Below are 19591 nucleotides of genomic sequence, written 5' to 3'. Positions count from 1 at the left end.
TTGAGGCAGTGTGAGATCTGCCTCAGTGGCCCTGTGCCCCTGTGTCATTGCTGGGTTTTCTCAAGGACCTATCTTGGGCAGAACGAGGGCCCAAATACTCTGAGCCCCATTTCCTGTCATTCTTGATCTCCTACAGGTTTCTCCTCTCACATGGTGTAGGGTGGCTGTCCAACTCCCAGGAAGGTAAGAGCTTTGGTCCAAGGAAGGATGGTCTGGGCAGGACTGGCAGGCTCTTTTCCATGGTGATGCTGACCTTCTGGGTGTGTGCTGTGACTTGTTCTGTCACCTGCCCACTGTCAGCCTGTCTTGTGGGCACCTGCTGGAGTCCTTGGACAAGAGTGGAAGTGGGGCAAACGGTTCATGTATAGCTTTTGAGGGCAACCTGTATTCCTTGTGTAACTCTCGGGAGTCTCTGCTGGGTTCTCTGTTCATCCCGTGCTCAGGTTTCTCCGAGCCACTGCTCAAGCCCCACCCCTCCTGTGGTCTGACTGAGTGACTTTTGATGACAGGTTTGATGTTTCCTTCCCCCACCCCCTTTAGTGGGTCAAGGGGAGTCAAGAGGACTTTGGACATGGACCAAGCTTCTCTTGCCAGCATCTTCACGGTTTCCTCCATCTTAGAAGGGGGAGCTTTCGCCATCATCAAACCAGCAGAACACGGTTCTTCATCCACTGCTCCCGGCCGCCACCTTTGAGCCAGGAAAGAGCCTGTCCAGAGGCTCTGAAGGAGTAAGGAAGGTGTATACCATTGGAGTCCTTTCCTCAGAGACTTCTGTCCGTGTCTTATTGTCCACAGGCCAGGGGCCACGACTCGCTACAAGGAGAGTGTATTAATCACCGCTGTGATAAAATGCTCGACACAAGCAGCTTAAGGAACGAAAGGGAGCGCGAGGGGAAGAGTTCAGCATGGCCGTGAAGGCATGGGGTCAAGCTGTGACAGCAGGGATGTGAAGCAGCCGACCACACCGCAGCTGTAGTCAGGAGGCAGAGAACAAGGACTGCTGGTACCCAGCTTGCTCCTTCAGTCCGGAACCCCAACCCATGGACAGGGTTGCCCACATATGGAACCCCAACCCACGGAATAGGGCTGAGTCTTCGCAGCTACACCTCTCGGAATGGCCCCATAGTCACACCCCAAGTGCATCTCCTAGGTGACCCCAAATCCAATCAAGTTGACAGTGAAGGCTAATCATTACAGTCAGTGACTTTTATTCTCTTTCGGGAAGTTGTTGGGGATGAAGCCAAGGGTTCCGCACATATAAGAGAAGCGCTCCACAGATGCATTACACACATACCCCAGCCCCGGCAGCAGCTCTGTGTGTCTCTGTGTGCATGCACACACAGGTTTGTGTCTCAGGAATGTGTGTCTGTCTGTCTTGAGTTTAGTATTTTCCATAGGTTGTTTTGTTTATTCACTCATTTGTTTCTCATAGACTGTTCTTCCCTCCATCAGCCACCCAGAGCTAACGCTTCCACGTCATTTCCCTTACGACTCCACCCCTCAGTCTGTCTAGGTCTGCCTGTTCTGTTCCTGCCTGTGCATGGCATGTACGCTTTGTGTGGCAGAAGCCGCTGTTCTGTCTGCCCATCTGTAGGGAGTGTGTGTACTGAATCACGCAAGCCAGCTGCCCCACACGGCTGAGATGGCTGGTGGAAGGCCCGTGACAGGGCATGGGAGGTGCACTTGAGGGTATAAAACTCACCAAAGAAACTCATCCACTGAGTTCCTCGGCCGTTCCAGACTGACCCCTGCAGGACCTCTGTCCTGCCCAGGCTGGCCCTTGTGTAATTTGCTCAGGCCCTGTCACCAACGAGCTCCCCCCCCCCCCACAACTTGCAGCAACCTCATAAACATTTATTGAGTAGAGCCTCATCAAAGCTTAAGGCTCATCTTTTTTTAATATTTAATTAGCATCCACTCAATAAAATCTGATGGAGTTTTACCAAGCCACAACATTTCCCCACATGGATTCGTTTAAGTTAAGTGGGCATGCATTCATTTAAAAGGTACTGTTGGAATATTGGATGCCACACATTGCCCTGTCTCAGAGCGCGCACGGGGCTCTGCTGCATGCCCATTTCAGCAGGAAGAGCGTGGCAGTGGCAGCGACTGTAACGGATGCTGGAGATACAATGTGTGTCAGGTAGTGATTTATGTCCATGAAAGAAAAACAATGGGGAAAGGCTGAGAGCCACCTGTCGGGGTGACACTTGGGTGTTGCCCGAGGGAGTGATAGAACGTGGCTCACAAAAGGACTTGGTTATTGGATGGCAAGCCCACACGCCACCCCAGATCCATGTCCAGAATTCTGCTAAGGGTATAAAGCAACTCACAGACAAACATGGTGTGATTGCTTGGATATGGAGTCTCAGGAAGTCAATTTCATAGGAACAACACAGCCAGTGGAGGCTAGAAGTGGTGAGTCAGAGAAGGGGCGGGTTGTGGTCCTGGGTACAAGGACTCAGGAGGCTGGAGGAGGATGCTTTAGTTAGCTGTGCACTGTGCACTGACCATGGTAAATAACACGCTGGACGGCAAGTTGGCTTAGTGGGTGAAGGTGCTTGCCACCCAGCCTGACAACCAGAGTTACCTCTCTGGGAGCCACATGGTAGAAGGGGAGAACCCGTTCTTACAAGCTGACCTCTGACCTCCACATCAGGCAACACCACACCTTTTGTTTGCCAAGTTAGCTTTGAGAATTTCTCTGCAGTTGAGATTTCAAAGCCAGTTTTGAGAAAACATGGCGCAAAAGGGAGGTGTAGGTGTAGGGGAGTCTCTACCCCAGCCTGAGAGCATGCGGAAGTCTAGGGACAGGTGAGTACCCCGTGGGTTGGAGCCTGGCAGCTAGGCTCTGGCAACTGGCAGATGGTCCTGCGGAATGGTCCATCCGATTTTTGATATTGTCATTGAATCAGGTGTCTCCCTTTATCCAAGGACAAATTCACGCTAAAAGTTACTCCTGGTTTTATTGTCGGCTTTGGAAACAAAGGGCTGTACTCAGCAATGTGTTTAATTCTTAGGTTCTGAAAGGGCTGAGGCCCCTCCCTCCACTCTCCCTCTGGAGGAGGGGCTAGAAGACCAAAATGAGAAGTAATTTATAAATCCTCTTTTCCCTACACCACAGGCACCTAGGCACCAAGCTAAAGGTCATTATTACAAACAGCCTGGAGGTCAGAGTCCAGTTTCTCTGGCTCTGGGAGGAGGGCTATCTGCAGAGCCATCTGGAACCGTCCCTAGTGAGGTGACCCGATAGTAAGGGAGGTTGTCAGCGTAGGCGGGAGTTAGTGCAATCACCTTGCATTTTGACATCCCTTCTCCCTGCCCCCAGGGGCTGGAAACCCTCTTTCTGTCCTCTTTAGGAAGCTTGCTGGACTCAGGACTCTTAATTCCCATTTAAAGTCAGGGCAATTGAGATGATAATGATAGCCCGCTTTTATTGGGTGTTATGTTCCACTTTATCGTAGTAATCGGAACATTTATTGAGTGTGTTACCTCTCTCCCAAGCTCTGTGGTAAGGGCTTAAGGGCCTTATATGTTAGTCTCTGTCTCCTGGACACTCAGTGCTGTCTCCAGTCTGCAGAGGTGGAATTCAGGAGGGAGACAGCTCTGCCCAAGAGCACACAAATGGGGAGAGCTGGGAGGAGGCAGCTGTGTGCCTTGTGGCCATGCTACTGGTCGGACTCTGCAGGGATGGCTATTGTGTGTGTATGTGAGAAACGTGTATGCGTGTGTGTGAGTGTGTCTGCACATTTGGAGCAAGGTGAGCCAAGTCTTGGCCTCGGCTAAACTGGAGCACGGTTAACAGAAGTCTGACGCTGATGCAGTTGGGTGCTGAGGTGTGCTAAGGTAGGATTGTATGGTAAAGGAAGGTGTCACACATGAGGGGTGTCCTGAATTCCATAAAGGTGAGCTGAAGGGAAAGCTTGGCTGGCTCTGGATGGGGCACGGATAGACGTTACCTTTCTTGTGTGGCATAATCACTGTTTTCCCATGCTCGAGCAAGACCCGGATCGTAGTGGCGTCCCCAGTTCGAGCCACACCCGTACTTACTAATACTGATAGAGATTTTTGAGGGTGCCAATGAGAATGAGCCTGCAATGTACGCATATTCACCGTGGTACTGAGACACACCCAGTCACACACACCCATCCACAGCTACACATTTTTATCTTTTTTTTAAAAATATATTTTTGGTTTTTCGAGACAAGGTTTCTCTGTGTAACCATCCTAGCTGTTCTGGAACCAGATTTTGTAGACCAGGCAGGCTTCGAGCTTACAGAGATCCGCCTGCCTCTGCTTCCCGAGTGCTGGGATTAAAGGCGTATGCCACCACCGCCCGGCTTACACTTGTGCTAATACCTTGTTTCTTAAAGGTTTATAATTTTTATTTCTGTGTTATGTGTGTGAGGCTACATGAGTTTATGGGTATCTTTTGGGTATAGTAGACCAGAGAGGATGTTAGATCTCCTAGAACTGGAGTTATAGACGGTTTGAGTCACCTGATGTCCTCTGTGATAGCAGTAAGTGCTTTTCAATCACGGAGACAACTCTCTTGCTCCATATTCTTCTCAACGCTAGCGAGGCTTTGAGGGTGCGGCTGAGAATATGCCCTGATGATGTACACCCTCACACCAGCACACACATACTGAGTTACACTCACACCCACATACACTCCCTCACATCCATCCACACGGCCACACTCATACACCTCCGCAGAATACACACACATCACATGCATACATTCTCACCCCTCCCGCATCTCCACACTCATACACACACACACACACACACACACACACACACACACACACACACTTGTACACATCCACACTTGAAAGCACACGGTGACTAGGAAAGTTTTGAGCCATTGGTATCTTAACATGCATAGGCTTGCCCTCACCCATCCCCCACACATATTCCTGCCACCTGTATTCCCTACGTTCACACCTACACACACTTGCTCGCACCTACCTCCGCGCAGTCACACTCCTCCACTTTTACCCCTCTCTTCATTCTTCACTTACGCCTATTCTTACTTCCCCTACCAATATACACTAGCCCTCAATACCCACTTTCTTGCACCCCCAATACTCTGACACATACGTTTACACGCACGTACCTACACACACACTTTCTCACCCCGAATACTGACACTCTCAACACCACCCTCACACGCATTCTCACTCTCACAACCTCCATTCACACTCTCATCCCCCCCCCCCCCCCCACGTACAGCCCAGGCTTGCCTGGCCACCTTCTGATGGGAAAGTCCCAGGAAGGGCTTAGCAGTTCCTAGCAGACTGGTGTTAGGACCCAGGAAAAGCCAGAGTGGGATGGATATAAATAGAGGAGAACAAAGTTTGAGGCCCACTGACATCACTCTGGCTCTCCACCCAAAGCCACGGGCTGGACTCTGGGCCAACGAGGTGTGGCGGAGCTCAGCTGCAGAGGGAGGCAGCACAATCATCGCTGAGCTCCAAGCTGCGAGTTGAGCTCTGAGCTCTGGGTTGAGACAGGAGGCAAGTGCCGGCCAGTCTCCGGCCCAGGACACAGACTCCTGAGCCCTGGCCTGTCCAGCAACAGCAGCAGCAGCAGCAGCAGCAGCAGCAGCAGCAGCAGCAGCAGCAGCAGCAGCAGCAGCAGCAGCAGCAGCCAGGACCTTGGGGATGCTGGTAGAACCAAGGAGGAGTGCTCACTCAACCCGGAGCAGCATCCAGACTCTGGGTCCCTGAAGACTCCAGTTTGGAGAGGAGAATCTCCCCAACTGAGCTCAGGCACAAACTTTAGGGGACAGACTTTGTGGCTAGAGACCTGTGATGAAGATGCCCTTGTCCTCAGGAAGTTGGAGGTAGAGAGGTTCCCGGCAGGCTGTGGGAGATCCCATTGCCTGGTTCCCACCATGAGGGATCTGCCAGCACTGTCTTGCCGCTGGGCCTGGCTACTCTGGTCCTTCAGCAGCTTTCAGGTAATGCCCCCGCTGCCCAGGCAGCTGGGATAGCCCCTGGGCTGCCCAGGCAGCTGGGATAGCCCCTGGGCTGCCCAGGCAGCTGGGATGCGTCTGCGGAGGCTGTTCCCGCACTTACCCTGTGACCTTTCCTTACAGATGTGCGGAACCCAGCCCAGATCCCAGGAGCACCCAGGTAAGGTCCCTTCCTGCTCCGATGATTGTACGCTTTGCTCCTTGCCTTTGGGGTACGCCACAAACCATTAGTCGAAGCCCCAGAAAATACATTCTGCCCTTTGAGACAACTCTGGTGTGACCAGCGCCTTCAGGCTGCTGGTGAGGAAGCTGGCCTCTGTCCCAGCTGCCTCTTGATCCAGGTTAGGTGTTGTCTTCTAATTAAGGAGACATATTAGGCAGACTCTTAATTAAAAGAGCCTTTTGCTCTTTCTTGTGCCTACGTAGATCACTACCATGGGAACTCTCCCTGGTGCCTCCAACCTCATGGTGCTGTGGACAGTCCCTTCCAAGGGTCCTGGCCACCACGATGTAGTGCCTTCCACTTGTGCTGGACATGCACAGCGAAGGTGTGTGTGTGGGGATCAGAACACTTGCCTTCGGCTGTTGTAACTCCCCCTTTTAGACGTACAAGGTGACACTTGCTTGGAAGTCCAAATCACAGCCCTGTTACAGATAGGAGGCTTGCCACATCTGCAGTGGGGGCGAATAGGAAGAGGCTTCCAGCCTGCTTGCGGTAGGTCCTCTGGGACTGGGGTTCTCGTTGAAGGTTAGAGCCAAAGAACAAGCATGTCTGACCCATTGCTGGGAAAACCTGGTGGATCACGGCGAAGAAGCCTGTGACTCAGCTCAGAGACACTGGGATTCCCAGCAGAACTGATCAACCGAATCAGCCTGCCTCTTAACAGGGGCCCTGCCCAGCCAGTGCTCACAAGCCAACACGGTAGCCATGGTGAAGGGCAACAGAGAGGATGAGGCTCTGGAGAACATACTGAAACTGTTTTAGGGAAAGATCTCCCTCCCTTCTGATATGAGGGTGCTGCTCATACCAAAAGGCATCTTCAGTCAGTCAGACCCAGAACTGTGCGGATTGCTGGTCTGAGGAGAGAAAACATCAAGGGCCGTTTGCGGAATTTGTCCTTTGGCTGAGTTTCTGCACACATGTCTGAATACACGCGTACATGTCTGCACATACTTACATGTCCACTCCACACATGAACTAGCATCCTGGACCCTGAACTTCAGTGGTGCCAATTCAGCTTTGTTCTGTGTAGATGCCTCGCACCTGACCTGATGTTGAGGAGAACAAAGTCTCTCCTGGTAGAGCACCTTCAATAACGGCCCGAGGATTCCCGGAGCCTAGGCCAGGGATCCTAGGTGCCTCTCAAAGTCCCAGACTAGGCTGAGAGGGATTCCTTCTGGTTTCCACTCCCATCCCTAGTAGCTCCTTTGTCCTTCTTCCTTCTGCTTCCACTGACCACAGGGCACAGCCAAGAGACGGTCTTCCCCCTCTCCCCTCCTTCTTTTCTGCCTCCTCGCTCATCTTTTCTCTTTTCCAGTTTTCCTCCTTCCTTTCCTCTCCTCTGTTTCTGTTCCTTGTTTCTTTCATCCTCTCCACTCTACTTCCTCATCCCACCCCCCAACTTATTTACATCTTTTCTTACATTTTGGACTTAGTCTATATATATTTTTTTAAAATAATATCCAGCCTTCTCTGCAAGACCTCTTTGGATTTCCCCTCCTATCTCCAAAGCCCAAGAAGCCCCAAAGGAGACTTTAGGAAAACCTGACCCCTGACAGGCTCCCCTACCATGAGAGCCCCAGATGGGCACAGGGTTGACGCATAAGCCAAGGGACTGCCCAGACACAAAGAGTGAGAGTCAGGGTTGGATGTCACTTGCCAAGGAAGGGAGTGTCCTTGGGATTGCCCAAAGCAGCTTAAGAAGCACACAGAGCTGGCTCCCACCTGTACACACGCACCTGCACAGCTGCCGGTCAATGGCAAGCCTGTAGCCGGAGTGGTTAGTTCAAGCTCACAGGAATGAGACGACGCCATCTGGAGGGAGTTAGGGGAACTCACACCTAGTGGGGGGTCACCTAGGAGTGACATAGAAAACTCGCCATAAGCTATTATCCTTTATTGCTTCCTTCCGGCTCCATCCCTGTCCATATGCACAAGGCAGGACTCAGAAAACAGCCACCAACCGTCTTCCGTGCCTTGTCTGTGTAAAGACAGTGCTGACATCCTGTAAACAGAGTCCCAGCTGAGGCCACCTGCATTTTCAGCTCCCTGTGTTTAGGTGTCTACCCTGACCTAGGTCACCAGGTATCTACCATATGAGTGATCGCTTAGTTTTAGAAATTTCAAAGATGGTACGAGATCCTTTGGGGTGCCACCACCTTCCGAGTCTCTCTGTGACTGTGACTGTGAGCTGTCATTGACGCCGAATTCTAAGAGCTGTAGTTAGAGCCCATTTAGCTCTAAGTTCCCACTTGAGAGGGAAGCCAGGAGTGGAAGGGGGACTCCGGAGAGGGGACTCACCCCCACACTCATCTGAGACACTCTCACATACACCCCAGATCCTGGTTCATAGCCCTCTGTTCCCCAGGGTGACCTAGGAAGCGCTGAGGTTGGTCGATCCAAACCCATAAATGGCATTCGTCAAGATTGCCGGCCACTTTGTAAAAGTTTATAAACATGTCCTTTTATAGATGGTGTTTGCAACGAGGGACTGGAAACTTGAGAAAAATAGCAAGCTGCGTCGTTACCTAGTTTCCTTCCAGGCCGTGGGGACTGCCGATTCCAGGACAGCCCCAGACTTCACAGCTCTGCTTGGCATACAAAACAGACAACGACAGCTGTTATTTATGAAGTAGCTTACGAAGGACTTCTGTAACCACCGGGTCACAGCAGAAATATCATTCTCCATCTTTTCTGGGCAATCCAAAAAAATAATATATAAGCCAGGTGGTGGTGGTGCACGTCTTTAATCCCAGCACTCAGGGAGGCAGAGGCAGGTGGATCTCAATGTGAGTTCGAGGCCAGACTGGTCTACAGAGTGAGTTCCAGGACAGGCAGCAACACACAGAGAAAATGCTGTCTTGAAACAAAACAAAAATATATAAATAAGAATATGTATTCACAATGGAGTTGTTAAAAGAGAATTTTATGTGCATGCATGCTTTACCTACATGTATGTCTGTGCACCATATGGATGCCCTATGCACGTGAAAGTTAGAAAAGGACATCAGCTCCCCTGAGACTGGAGTTATACATGGTTGTGAACTGCCATGTGGGTGCGGAGACTCAAACCCATGTCCTTTTGCAAGAGCAGGCAGAGCTTTAACCACTGAGCCATCTCTCCATCCCCCATAATAAAATTTTTAAAAACAATGTTTATTCCGTATCAAAAACATGGAAACATAGCAAGTAGAGATTTTTCTAGAAGATGCTAAATTTATAAATATATTTTATGCATATAATTATGTTCTGTGGTCATTCTATGTTTATGTTTAATTATATCTGTCAAGTTGTTTTTATACTCTATCATTCATTCTACCTATATAGTTATGTTTTTAATTACTAACATTTAAAACGGGAGGCTGCAAATGCAGAAACCTGAATTTCACACACACATGCACGCATACACACAGAAAGGCTGTAATTTGATGCAGCAGACACATGATACAGAAGAGATGGACCCCCCTCCCTCTACCACCTTCAAAGATCAAGATGATGAGGCAGACAAAAGACCATAAATAAAACATGGTCGTGGGGCATCACGCTGAGAAAACAGAGCAAGATGCATTGGAATCAGGAAGTTTTGCAAGAGGGAATGGAGACCCAGATTAGAAAGAGATAGCTATGAAAAACACGGGGAACAGTATTGCAGACCGTCGAGACAGCAGGCAACCTCCTTCAGTAAAAAGAGCTTTGGTGTCTAAGGCCATCTACAGAGAGAGACCAACTTTTCCACCGCAGAGAGGCTTCTGTAGTGTTTTGGTAGCAGAGCCCAAAGAAGCGTTCCCAAAGGGATGTCCCAGATCCCATGGGAGCCAGCCTGGGAAGGGAAGAGATAAGACGTGGAGGATTTGAGTGTTGACACTCAGTTCTCTCTCTTTCTCTCACTCTCCCTCCCTCCCAACCCCTCAAAGCAAACTGATATTAGATCAGTGGAACATTAGAATCGCGTGAAAAATGAATTCTGAAGAACTGGCTTACGGTTATGCTGTAGACTAAAACCTTTCTCCCACTTCTTCCTTCTTTCTGTTCTCTCACTCCCTCCTTACTCCCGTCTCCAACTTTTCTCTCGGTCATCTTCCCCCATCTTTTGTCTTTGTTTCTCTTTCTTCCTCTTCTCCTTTCCTCCTTCCCAGTCCTTCTCATTTCTCTGCCTTTCCCACGCCATTATTTTCAGCCCTCGAGGCTGTTTGCTCCCTGAGACCGGCCTGCCATCCCTGTGGGAGTCTGAGGCGGCCATGTGACTAACTGTGACAGGCTTTTCACCTTCGCGGTTTGAAAACAGCCATATATTATCCTTTTCCATAAAAGATCGAGGCTGTCTTGCTCTTATGAAACTTCGAGGACTGTGTGGGTGATCTGACCCTGTTGGGAGTTCAAGGAGCCTATGGGTTGGGTCTAGCCCATCTTATTAACACCACACGATTTTAATTAAAAAAAAAAAACTGGCGATATTAGCATCGGCGAAAAATTTCAAAATCCAATTTAAAACATCTGTATTTCTGACAACTTTCAAAAGCAGGCACCTTGAGTCAGCACAATTAGTAAACGCCTATCATGCCAGCACTCAGAGGCAGAAAGATTCTGAGTTCACAGTCAGCCTGGTCCACAAAGGACCTTGCCTTAAAAAATAAACAAAAATGAGCTGGGCGGTGGTGGCGCACGTCTTTAATCCCAGTGCTCAGAAGGCAGAGGCAGGCGGATCTCTGTGAGTTCGAGGCCAGCCTGGTCTACAGAGCGAGTTCAAGGACTGTCTTCATAACTAACTGAGAAACCCTGTCTCGAAAAACCAAAAATAAATAAATAAATTAATTAATTAAAATTAAAAAATAAACAAAAATAGATGAGGTAGTTCATGGCTGGGAAGAAATAATTATCGTACTGTCAGCATTTCTTAGCTGCCTGCAGTTCGCCATTTAGGGTTGGGGCCCGGTGATAGTCCCCTTTCACACTGGCCTAACTATTGTTGGCTCTGTTCGGGTCTTGTTTATGCAGCCATACTGTTGAAGAATCAGGGTGAAGGCTGCCTCGTTATTTCTAGGGCATATAGTTTCACAGCAGATTTCCTGGTCCTCTGGCCCTTGGAAACCCCTACCCTTGCCTTCTGAGATGCTCCCTGATGTTCCTTGCCGGAGTTGTATCGTAGATACACCAACTGGGCCTAGGTACCCGTGATCGCTTGCTCTATGTTCTGTGGATTTTTTTTTTTATTAGTTTTAAGAATTTTTTTTTATTTTTATTTTATTTTTATTTTTTTTTAATTTATTTATTTATTAAAGATTTCTGTCTCTTCCCCGCCTCCCATTTCCCTCCCCCTCCCCCAATTAAGTCTCCCCCCCAGCCCGAAAAGCAATCCCTGTCCTGTGGGAAGTCCAAGGAACCCCCACCTCCATCCAGGTCTACTAAGTTGAGCATCCAAACTGCCTAGGCTCCCACAAAGCCAGTGCGTGCGGTAGGATCAGAAACCCATTGCCATTGTTCTTGAGTTCTCAGTAGTCCTCATTGTCCGCTATGTTCAGAGAGTCCGGTTTTATCCCAGGCTTTTCCAGACCCAGGCCAGCTGGCCTTGGTGAGTTCCCAATAGAACATCCCCATTGTCTCAATGTGTGGGTGCACCCCTCGCGGTCCTGAGTTCCATGCTCGTGCTCTCTCTCTTTCTGCTCCTGATTTGGACCTTGAGATTTCAGTCCTGTGCTCCAATTTAGGTCTCTGTCTCTGTCTCCTTTCATCGCTTGCTGAAGGTTAATATTCAGGAGGATGCCTATATGTTTTTCTTTGGGTTCTCCTTATTTAGCTTCTCTAGGATCACTAATTATAAGCTCAATGTCCTTGGTTTATGGCTAGAAACCAAATATGAGTGAGTACATCCCATGTTGTTCTGTGGATTTTGACTAATTGGGGGTGATCTGTAATGGTCTCAAAGAGAAGTTTCTTTAAAGAGTGCTGAGATTTACACTTTATCGAATACAAAATGGGAGACCTGGTAATCCCAGGTGAACCTTCCCACAGTGTGACACCGGTCTAGTCTAAGACCTGAGAGGCTGGCTGCCCTCCCCTGCTTTTGCTTTCCTGCTCCGAGGCGGGCCACGGCTCTGTGTAAGCTGCTCTAGCTCCTGTGTCCAGTCATCCCGCTTGTTAACCACCTAGAATGCCGTCCTTCTGGGGCTCACCTGGCTCCACCCTCCTTCCTCTTAAGCAGCCTTGTCCTCTGACTTTGTACGTGTAGGAGATTCATGCTGTAGTCAGAGGACAAGGGGAGTGGCGTGGGTGCTTTGTCCTGCCTTGGGGTTCATGCCGACGCTATGGTGACAAATGTGCTCAGCTCAAATCTCCCATCCCATTTCCTTTGCATGGGCTTGTTTTGGGGTGACTCCACACCTTCACTGGTCAGTCTTTCTGTCCAGAACCGGCTGTAGCCTGGTTCACTAGAGATGGCAGGAAGGACACTGTGTCTGAGTGGCAGAGGTGGATTCTGAAGACCCAAAAGTTGGTCTTAGCCAATAGATGTTCTTTCTGTTTCTGATTTTTTTCCCACATGAATTGAATAACAAGCCCTGGAGGGTTTTAAAAACCGAATATCTTTGGCTTCTGGGGTTAAAAAAAAAAATCGACGTTTAAAACGAAAGCTTTGGATTTTTGCCTTTCCGAGTCCGGCCTTTCCCAGCTGGAGACTGCTCGGCACTGCTTCCTGGCTGCCTGCAGGATTAGGCCTTGATTAATTTCCTAAGGCCCCAGTGGAGGACTTTTTCTGTTTTTGGCTTGCTTTTGGGAGTTATGTGGGAACACAAAAGGGACAGGGGAAAACCGTGAAGGTTAATGTTTCCAATTCAACAGTATTCAGAACCATCCAGGAGGCAAATCTCTGGGCATGCGTGTGGAGAATTCTCTAGATTGAATTGATTGAGGTAGGAAAACTCACTGTTGTAGTTTGATTGCCCTGGCTGTGATGAAACACTTTCACTGAAAGCAACGGTGAGGGGAGAAGGGGTTTATCTGGCGTAACCAGATAAACTGTGACTCTAATTATATATTCATCTATAGAAGATAATAAACACAGATAAAATCATTTAACTGTGACTCCCAGGTCGCAGTCCCTCACTGAGGGAAGTCAGGGCAGGGACTGAAGGAGAAATCGTGGAGGACCCTGGTTTGTTCTTTGCCTCAGGCTCAGTTATCTTTCTTAGACAACCTAGCGAATGGTGCTACCCACAGTGAGCTGGGCCCTCCTATATAAATTAGCCATTAAGATATGTCCCCACCCCCCGGACCTGCCCAATCTGATCTAAACAATTCATCCATTGAGGCTTTTCTCTCAGAGGACTCCAGGCTGTGTCAAGTTGATAGAGCTAACTGGAACCCTACCTATAAATGTAGACAGTGCCATCCTATGGCTAGGGATCCTACACGACCCGGAAGGAGAAAGCCAGCTGAGAGCCAGCGTCCGTTCACTTCTTGCGGCTTTCTGACTGTGGCCCAGCTGCTCATGCTCTGCCATGATGAACTGTGAGCCTGCAGAAAATCCTTCCTGGAGTTGCTTCCCGCCGGACATTTCATCACAGCAGCGTGCAAAGTAGCGAAGACCCAAACTGGCACACGGAGCCAGCAATGTGAGGTTCAAGAGATGAGGTGTGAAATGTACTTTAGCTGTCATCTAGGATTATCGTGTCAACGCTGCCCAAGACGACGCCCATTCCCACCCCCACCCCCGATTTTGAAGGTGGGACTTAGCAGTGTTTTGCCAAGGAAAGCAGGTCAGAGGCTTGGAAAGCAGGACGTACTAGCAATGTGACTCTTCCTTCTCTATCTTTCTCCCTTCCTTCCTTCCTTCCTTCCTTCCTTCCTTCCTTCCTTCCTTCCTTCCTTCCTTTCGTTCTTTCTTTCTTTCTTTCTTTCTTTCTTTCTTTCTTTCTTTCTTTCTTTCTTTCTTTCTTTCTTTTTTTTTTGTGTGTGGGACAACATCTCTCTACATAGCCCCGTCTGTCCTGGAACTCACTATATAGACCAAGCTGGCTTCAAATTCACAGAGATCCACCTACCTCTGCCTCTCAAGTGCTGGAATTGAAGGTTGTGTGCCACAATGCCTGGTTATCACTTTGATATATATATTTAAAATTTATTCATTTTAGTTTTTTTTTGAGACATATTCTTACTCCGTAGACTAGGCTGACCTTGAACTTATTGTCTCCTCAACTCACCTTCCCTAGCGCCGGAATTGAAGATTTGAAGATCTGTATTACTGTATTTGGTTAAATTATTTTTATTACTTATTATTTTAATCAGCTTTTCTTTTACACTTATCTATTATTTGTGTGTGTGCACGCATGTCACAGTGTGTGTGCTTGTCACAGTGTGTGTTTGTGTGTGTGTGTGCACATCACGGTGTGTGCGTGAGGTCAGAGGACAACTTGAAGCAGTTGGTTCTCTCCTTCCACCTTGTGGATCCAGCAGGCAAACTCAGGGTGGCAGACTTGGTGGCACACTTTCTGAGTCAACTCACTGACCCGCCTTATTTTGAACTGGTTCCTAAGAACACAGAACCTGTGTTAAAGGTACATACGTCTTCTCTTGGTGTGGGCACCCACTGTGAGATCGGAGTAGACTTCCATCTCCACAGACATTTATCACCCTTCATGGTAAAGACGTTCAAACTCCCTTCTTTCAGCTTTTTTTTTAATTTGTGCTGTTTTTCTGAGACAAGGTTTCAATGCAGCCCATGCTGGCCTCAAACCTGTGAACCTCCTGCCTCAGCTTCCTGAGAATTAGACTGACTTCTGCTAGCCTTTGAGATTCACGGGACATGGCTGCTCTCCATAGCCAATCTCCCCTGTGCAACAGAGTATCAGAGCTCCCTACCCCTGTCTAGCTACAATGTGTAAGAAATTGTTAAGAGTGTGTATGTGTGTGTGTGTGCGCGTGCGTGCGTGTGTGTGTGTGTGTGTGTGTGTGTGTGTGTGTGTGTGCGTGCGTGCGTGTGTGTGTGTGTGTGTGTATGTGTGTGTGTTGGAGGAGTCAATTTTCTCCTTTCACCATGGGATCGGGAATTGAGCTTAGATTAACTGGCTTGCCTAGAAAACACTTTTACCCACTGATCTGTCTTGCCAACCTGGCGGGTTTTTTTTGTTTGTCTGGTTTGGTTTAGTTTTTGTTGTTGTTTTTGCTTCTCCCTAACAATACCAATTAAAGAACACTGTAAGCCCACTATGGTCTCACACATGGATAATTCTAGTACTTGGGAGGTAGAGGCAGGAGGATGTCAGGTTTGACAACCTAACAAGTGAGCCCACCCATTGTCAACAAACAAGCAAAACCACAAAACATTACAGGAACCAAGTGTGTGTGTGTGTGTGTGTGTGTGTATTTTGCTGGGCCTAGAGCCCAAGGGTTTTCACATGCTAGACAAGTGAGCACACCCATTGTCAACAAACAAACAAAACCACAAAACATTACAGGAACCAAGTGTGTGTGTGTGTGTGTGTGTGTGTGTGTGTGTGTGTGTGTGTGTATTTTGCATGGTCTAGAGCCCAAGGGTTTTCGCACGCTAGACAAGCATTCTACCAGCAAGCCATAGAGCCAGTTCTTCTGAGCACCACTCTGATGTCAACCCATGCATGCCATTCTTCACCGTTTCTTCGGCTGCACACCAGCTCACTGCACATACGCTCTGATTATTTAGTCAGCTCTCCGCGGTTGAGCGTCCAGGCTGCTCTCTGGTTTTCGACCCTGTGGGAACATTCCACAGAGAATACTTTGTGTACAGGTCTTTGATCATACATTTGAGAGCCTCCGGAGTTAAATTCCTGGGAGTAGAGTTACACCAGAGAAAAAGTGCCCTTAACCTCTGCATCAACTTAGCCAGATTGTCCTCTGGAAAGGCCAACCTGACACTGACTCCCTCTGAATCTCTGTCAGAACCGATCAGCTTCACACATCTGGCTTCTTGGTTGCCATTCCAACAGAAGAAGTCCGGCTGGGAGGGTGAGCTGCTTTATAATGTTTTCCTTTCTTCTTCCTCCAACTGTCTTACTGCTCCTAAGCTTTCTGTTGAGTTCCTCTTCATTGATAGATTTTCTTTCTCTTTCTCCTTCCATCCATCCTTCCTTCCTCCCTCCCTCCCTTCCTTCCTTCCTTCCTTCCTTCCTTCCTTCCTTCCTTCCTTCCTTCCTTCCTTCCTTCCTTCTTTCCTTCCTTCCTTCCTCCTTCCCTCTTTCCCTCCCTCCTTCCTCCCTCCTTCCCTCCCTCCCTCCCTCCCTCCCTTCTTTCCTTCCCCCTCCCTCTTCCTCCCTTCTTCCCCACTTCTTTCTTTTCTGTCTGAGGATTGAATCCAGGCCTTCACACATATTAGTTGAACATTCTACCACTGAACCATATTCCTAGCCCACAGTAATTTTATTAATATGTTAAATTGAATACATCTAAAAAAAGAAATTGAGTTTCTGTCATATATACTTCATGAATGTTGCCTCACAGTTTGATTCGGTTTATTTCCTGCATAGAAATTTTCAAAATCAGCTAAATGTAAAACCTCAGAAAATTTCTATTTATTTATGTATTTATTTGAATCAGGGTCTCATGCAGCAGGTTGACCTAGAACTCACTATATCATGGAGGTTGGCTCTGAACTTCTAATCCTTCCACCTCACAAGAGGGAGGGACGGATACGTTGGAGCTGGGATCATGGAGATGAGGGAGCACTTGTGGGATGATGGAGATGAGGGAGTACTTGCAGGATGATGGAGATGAAGAAGCACTTGTGGGGTGATGGAGATGAGGGAGCACTGGTGGGGTGATGGGATGAGGGAGTACTTGTGGGGTGATGGGAATGAGGGAGCACTGCTGGGGGGATGGAGATGAGGGAGCACTGGTGGGGTGGTGGGATGAGGGAGCACTGCTGGGGTGATGGAGATGAGGGAGCACTGGTGGGGTGGTGGGATGAGGGAGCACTGCTGGGGTGATGGAGATGAGGGAGCACTGGTGGGGTGATGGGATGAGGGAGCACTTGTGCGGTGATGGAGATGAGGGAGCACTGGTGGGGTGGTGGGATGAGGGAGCACTGCTGGGGTGATGGAGATGAGGGAGCACTGGTGGGGTGATGGGATGAGGGAGCACTTGTGCGGTGATGGAGATGAGGGAGCCCTTGTGGGGTGTTGGAGATTAGGGAGCACTGGTGGGGTGATGGGGATGAGGGAGCACTTGTGCGGTGATGGGGATGAGGGAGCACTTGTGCGGTGATGGAGATGAGGGAGCACTGCTGGGGGGATGGAGATGAGGGAGCACTGGTGGGGTGGTGGGATGAGGGAGTACTGCTGGGGTGATGGAGATAAAGGAGCACTGGGTAGTTCACTAATGACTACTTCAAAATGTTATTTTTGACGAGCAGAGCAAGTTCCCTAAACCTTAACTGCATATGGGCACAAGGCACAAATCACTGTGCCTGGTTCACCTGTTTCTTTTTAGACAGGGTCTCACTATGTAGCCCAGGCTGGCCTTGAACACAGAGGTCCCCTTACCTCTACCTCCCAAACTGAGATTAAAGCCACACTCCACCCCACCCAGCCTCCAGCTCAGCTTTTGTGTTACACTCACACTTGGAACCATCTGAAGTATGAGCTGAGATCTTATGTTTTTCCCAGATGCCTAACTGACTTCAGTACCTGTGGTGAACAAGTCATTGATGCTACTTTTATCACTAGCCAGCTGTCTCTATGTAGTGGAGCCACTGAACATCTGCCTACACATGTGGTACCCAATGTCCCCTTATTGCAACCTCCAGGCTTGTCCCCAGCTCTGCTCACGACCTTTGCTGTCCCCAGCATCCTCCAGTACTCACCCCACCCGTACCAGTTCTCTTATTTATTCTTGGCTATAGCTATTCTTGTTTACTTTTTTTTATTTTTATGTTTTGGTGTGAGTGTGTATGTGTGCATGCTCATGTGCATGCAGGCATGCAGGGTCTCAAAGCCTCTCATTGAGCCTGAAGCTCATGTTTTTGCTAACCTGGCAGGTCTATGAGCTCCCAGGATCCCCTAGACTCTGCCTCACCAGCACTGGGATCATACGCATTTACTACCACACCTGGTTTCACGTGAGTCTGGGGACAGAACGCAGGTACTCATGCCTGTGTGGTAAGCAGCTTGTCCTGGAGCTGTCTCCCCGGTCCTCCAGCAGGAATTTTGCTTCTCTTTACAAACAGGGGAAGAATGTGCTATCTTGCAAGTTACTGCTAAAAGACACAGGGGAGTGTTTGTTAAGGGCCTCTGTGATGCCTGACACGACATTGGGGTTATCATCTTCCCCCTGCAAAGTCATTTTAAACCTTGTTTCAGTCTGTGGTCCAATTATTTCAGACGTTGCCTCTAAAGCCACTCCAGGTAATAGTACGATAATGGGCATTTCTACCTTTCCTGACACTAATGGGCAGCTCCTAGCCCTGGACCCACACACGGACGGGGCTTTTGTTTTCTTGAGTTAGGAGGTGTTGTCCCTCCCTATTTGTCCTGCTCTGTCCAATTAGGAAACTAGCCATCGATTTCTAATTTGAAGTGGTGGTTTTGTTTAACCAGGAGTGTGTATTGAATTTCTCTTAATGCCTTTCCAGCTAGATCTGTGGCCATCATGACAATTTCACTCTTTCTCAATCTCCGAGAGCTTGGGTCACACACAGCTCTTATCTTCAGTTCCTTCCTCCCGAATTGTGATTTAAACTTTTTGGTCCTTTCTCTGCAGGGTTTGCGGTCTTGGCTTCTGCTTCTCATTACTGGCCTTTGGAAAATGTGGATGGGATCCTTGAGCTTCAGGACACAACTGGAGGTAGACAAGGGTGGTGAGCATGCCTGCAGTGTGGGATAGCGCCCCCCAGGGGTGTAGGGAGGTGAGGATGCCTGCAGTGTGGGATAGCGCCCCCCAGGGGTGTAGGGAGGTGAGGATGCCTGCAGTGTGGGATAGCGCCCCCCAGGGGTGTAGGGAGGTGAGAATGCCTGCAGTGTGGGATAGCGCCCCCCAGGGACATAGGGAGGTGAGAATGCCTGCAGTATGGGGATAGCGCCCCCCATTGGCATAGGGAGGTGAGAATGCCTGAGTATGGGGATAGCGCCCCCTAAGGGCTTAGGGAGGTGAGAATGCCTGCAGTGTGGGGATAGCGCCTCCCATTGGCATAGGGAGGTAAGAAATGCCAGAGTGTGGTGATAGCGCCCCCCAGGGGCATAGGGAGGTGAGGATGCCTGCAGTGTGGGGATGGCGCCCTCTAGGGGCTTAGGGATGTGGGCATGCCTGCAGTGTGGGGATAGTGCCTCCCAGGAGCTAGAACATCTGGAGAGAGAGAAAGAGTCTCTAGATGCCCCAGGACACGTTGGAGCTGTAGGGATAGAGATGAGCAAGCAACTCACGGGCACTGC

The 19591-nt window shown here is 49.2% G+C and overlaps 1 protein-coding gene and 1 long non-coding RNA gene across 4 annotated transcripts in view; both read left to right on the top strand.

The window, feature by feature from the left end:
- The window catches only part of LOC142840757 (uncharacterized), a 5118-nt gene extending 4442 nt beyond the window's left edge, over positions 1 to 676 (top strand). Inside the window, exons 2-3 of one of the 2 annotated variants that reach the window (XR_012908964.1) lie at positions 137 to 183; positions 541 to 676. This is a non-coding gene — a long non-coding RNA (uncharacterized LOC142840757). Of the gene's footprint in view, positions 1 to 136; positions 184 to 509 lie in introns of both variants that reach the window. The other variant, XR_012908963.1, reaches the window with a different exon arrangement.
- Positions 677 to 5364: 4688 nt separating this feature from the next.
- Adgrd1 (adhesion G protein-coupled receptor D1) overlaps positions 5365 to 19591 on the top strand; it is a 115308-nt gene continuing 101081 nt past the window's right edge. For both annotated transcript variants that reach the window (XM_075978005.1, XM_075978008.1), the window contains exons 1-3: positions 5365 to 5965; positions 6104 to 6140; positions 18924 to 19007. In XM_075978005.1, the coding sequence (XP_075834120.1) occupies positions 5900 to 5965; positions 6104 to 6140; positions 18924 to 19007 (187 nt within the window). In that variant the 5' untranslated portion in view covers positions 5365 to 5899. The remainder of the gene's footprint in view (positions 5966 to 6103; positions 6141 to 18923; positions 19008 to 19591) is intronic.

This window comes from Microtus pennsylvanicus, chromosome 1 (genome assembly GCF_037038515.1).
Source record: "Microtus pennsylvanicus isolate mMicPen1 chromosome 1, mMicPen1.hap1, whole genome shotgun sequence".
NCBI lineage: Eukaryota > Metazoa > Chordata > Mammalia > Rodentia > Cricetidae > Microtus > Microtus pennsylvanicus.
This window is presented reverse-complemented; position numbering and strand designations above follow the sequence as displayed.